General features: G+C 35.2%; 1 protein-coding gene across 1 annotated transcript; it reads right to left on the bottom strand.

The window, feature by feature from the left end:
* Positions 1-2,261: 2,261 nt before the first annotated feature.
* Positions 2,262-2,643, bottom strand: LOC114335317 (drosomycin-like). The gene has a single exon (XM_028285542.2). The coding sequence runs from the start codon at positions 2,548-2,550 to the stop codon at positions 2,350-2,352; it is 201 nt and encodes a 66-aa protein (XP_028141343.2). The 5' UTR covers positions 2,551-2,643; the 3' UTR covers positions 2,262-2,349.
* Positions 2,644-3,103: the final 460 nt, after the last annotated feature.

The raw sequence follows: 3,103 nt of genomic DNA, 5'->3' as shown, positions 1-3,103 counted from the left end.
TTTGGGGTCGCTGACGACGAATATGACATCGGAAGTGGTCTCTGGAGAACCTGGTGTCCAGGGTACCTACTGTTTATGTCGTGACTAATGATTTTTGACTAATTTTTTAATGAATTTGCCGAAAACTCCAGAAGACGAGATAAACAGTAGGTATCCTGGGCACCAGTACTCCGGAGATCACTTTCAATTTCATATTCGTCGTCAGCGATCCCAAAAACTCCCCAAGTAATGAATTTTGACTAATGTTTTATAGAATTTGCCAAAACTCCACAAGACGAGGTAAACAGTAGGTATTCTGGGCCCCAGGTACTCCGGAGATCACTTACGATGTCATATTCGTTTTCAGCGACCCCAAAAACCCCGAGTAACAAAATTGAACTCATTTCCGCCGATAATTGACGATTTCTGAATTTTTTATATCTTAATGTTTTTCTGAAGCTATTTTCTTGTGGCATTTTTACAATTTTAACTATTTAGAATGGGAAATAAGCCAATATCAATAGTATTTTGTATTTTGACAACGGCACCCGATTTGGGCGTCGAAACGTTAATAAAAATCATTTTTAAATAATATTGTGGCTTATTTCCCATTCTAAATAGCTAAAAGTTTTTATATCTGTTTGAGATGCACTTTAAGAATGCATTTTTTGTATTATCTCATGGCTAGGGGTCACAAAGTTTCCTGGCGCATTCACAAATCGAATGCAAAAATAATTATTAAGATCCGTCTTGTCGTTTTTTGTTCGGAGGTTCAGTATTTTTTTGCTTCGACTAATAATAATATTAAAGGTTCTTTTTATGATGGTTTAAAAAAAGTGAAAATACATATCAGTTTTTGATTATAACGTTGAATATAGGTACATTTTAGAGAAAAACGATTCAAATAAAAGTTGCAGATATTAAAAAATTCTTTAGTTTGCGAATTTCTAAATTAAAATAAATAAACAATTTTTTTATTCATCTTAATGCCTCGACAACTAATGGCCATTGGCATTGGCATGGATGGTACAGTTGATTTTTCTGTTCAGGTACCTAGTGTAATGTGTAGTGTGTGTATTGAGTAAATGTCTTGTTACTTAGCAAAGTCGACGTCATTGTCTTTACAAAGAGACGCTAATTGTATCCGAACGTTTGAGGCCCCTCCGGTGAGTACCGATCCCACAAGGATAGAAACTATTTTCATTTATTATTTTTTAATACATGAAAATTTCTCTACCCAGGTGAGATTAGAACTCGCGATCTTTGGGTCCAAATGTAGGCGCTCTTACCACTGAGCCACAGAGGGGATACATAAACAATTGACTGAGATAATTGCAAATTACTAATCGAATCGAAAGAGTAACAAATCAAGATGTTTTTGCTGAAGATGGGGAAGGAATGCGAAGTCATAAAAACCATGCAAACGAAAAAACTGGAGTATCTAGGCCACATAATGAGAGGAGAAAAGTACTCTCTGCTAAGACTCATAATCCAAGGAAAAATCTCGGGAAAAAGAAATGTGGGACGTAGGAGGATTTCCTGGTTGCGAAATTTAAGGGAGTGGTATGGGTGCAGTTCAATACAGTTGTTCAGAGCTGCAGCCAACAAAGTTAAGATTGCTGTGACAGTAGCCAACCTCCGATAGGAGAGGGTACTGCAAGAAGAAAGAATCGAATCTTAAAGAGCAAATACATAAGTCAAAAAAATTATTTGTCATTATATCTGTCTGATAAATTAATGATAGTATAGATTTGAGATACAAGTAAATATTGGAGCTGAATAAGCCAGAAATACTTTGGTAAAGATTGAGACTGAAAATGTAATTCTTCTTTTTTCCTCCTCCCCTTTACAAACAAATCTGCTTGTTCATTAGCGGATTGATACCTCTATGGACGGTTATCTATCACTATATCTTTTGCGCGGTTTGAAGATACTTTTACCGATTAGTGATTTATCTCTTGCTATTTTGACCACACGGGTCTATCCCATTCTGCTTTTGACGGTATTTAATTTTTTTTATTTAGTGTACCTATTCGTTTATGCACTGTACGTTACATTTTCTTTGAACAACTTGACTCCTCTTTCAATATCCCAGCGTATTTTCTGTAATTTATCAGTGTCCTCATCTCTGTCGTTTCTAGTAGTCTTTGTATTGTTGCTCTGGCGGGTCTTGTTTCTGACGCATATGTCACTATTCGTCTGAGACCCAGAAATTATTTTTTTGTGTTTATCTTTTGAAAGTTCTTATGGCAGATTAATGGTGTAAAAGTAAAATTCAGGTATTTTTAAACAAAAATTATATTTTAATATTTACTAATCTAACATCGTAATAACATAGGGGTTAACAAATTAAAAAATATTTGTAAAAGGCTAACACCCCTCACACCAACACTTCAGGCTAGCGCTGCAATGGCCACTGACTCGTCCTTCTTCTTTGCACACTCTGCGGCAGGTTTCGTTGTCCCATACTGCACATGGACCTCCATATCTTCCAGAGAGACAGTCACCGAAAGCAAGTTCGGTTCCGATGGTGAGGATCAACAAAACAGTGAAGATGAAGTAACCTTTCATTTTGAAAATGTTTCTATTGCAGATCCGTGGTCTACGTTGAATGTAGTTTTTTTGTCGTTGGGTGGACAATTGTGCTGACTCTTTTTTGAAAACTCTTATTTATACTAATAAATCAGGTTGATTATGTAAAAATACGACTATTTACGGTTTTTCCAATATAAACATAATTTATGTGTAGCAGCGAACGCAATTTTTGTTTTGGTTTATTTCTTCGAAGGGATTCCCGTGGTTATTTATGAAAGTTGTGTTATGTTCCAGGAAAGTTGAAGGCCAAAATTTTCTGCGTACAGATTTAATTAAAAAAATTGCTAATTGTAAATATTTTCTTCTCCAATACTGATTAGAAATGAGTACATTTATGCATAGTGGTAAATTTGTGAAAAAAACTGTTTTCTTGTTGCGAACTATAAAAGACAAATTGACCATTTTTTATATATCTGCCAGAATATTGAAGTTGACGATAAATAACAATATACCGGATACACCAAAGGAAAGGTGACGGTCGAATATTTCGCGAAATTTACATCGGAACGAAAAAATGAAAAACGCGTGT

This window comes from Diabrotica virgifera, chromosome 1 (assembly GCF_917563875.1).
Source record: "Diabrotica virgifera virgifera chromosome 1, PGI_DIABVI_V3a".
Taxonomy (NCBI): domain Eukaryota; kingdom Metazoa; phylum Arthropoda; class Insecta; order Coleoptera; family Chrysomelidae; genus Diabrotica; species Diabrotica virgifera.
Note: the sequence above shows the minus strand (reverse complement) of the source record. Positions and strands in the feature narration are given on the sequence as shown.

Excerpts from the sequence above, each read along its gene's own strand:
- LOC114335317 (XM_028285542.2), bottom strand. The coding sequence starts at position 2,550 with ATGAAAGGTTACTTCATCTTCACTGTTTTGTTGATCCTCACCATCGGA.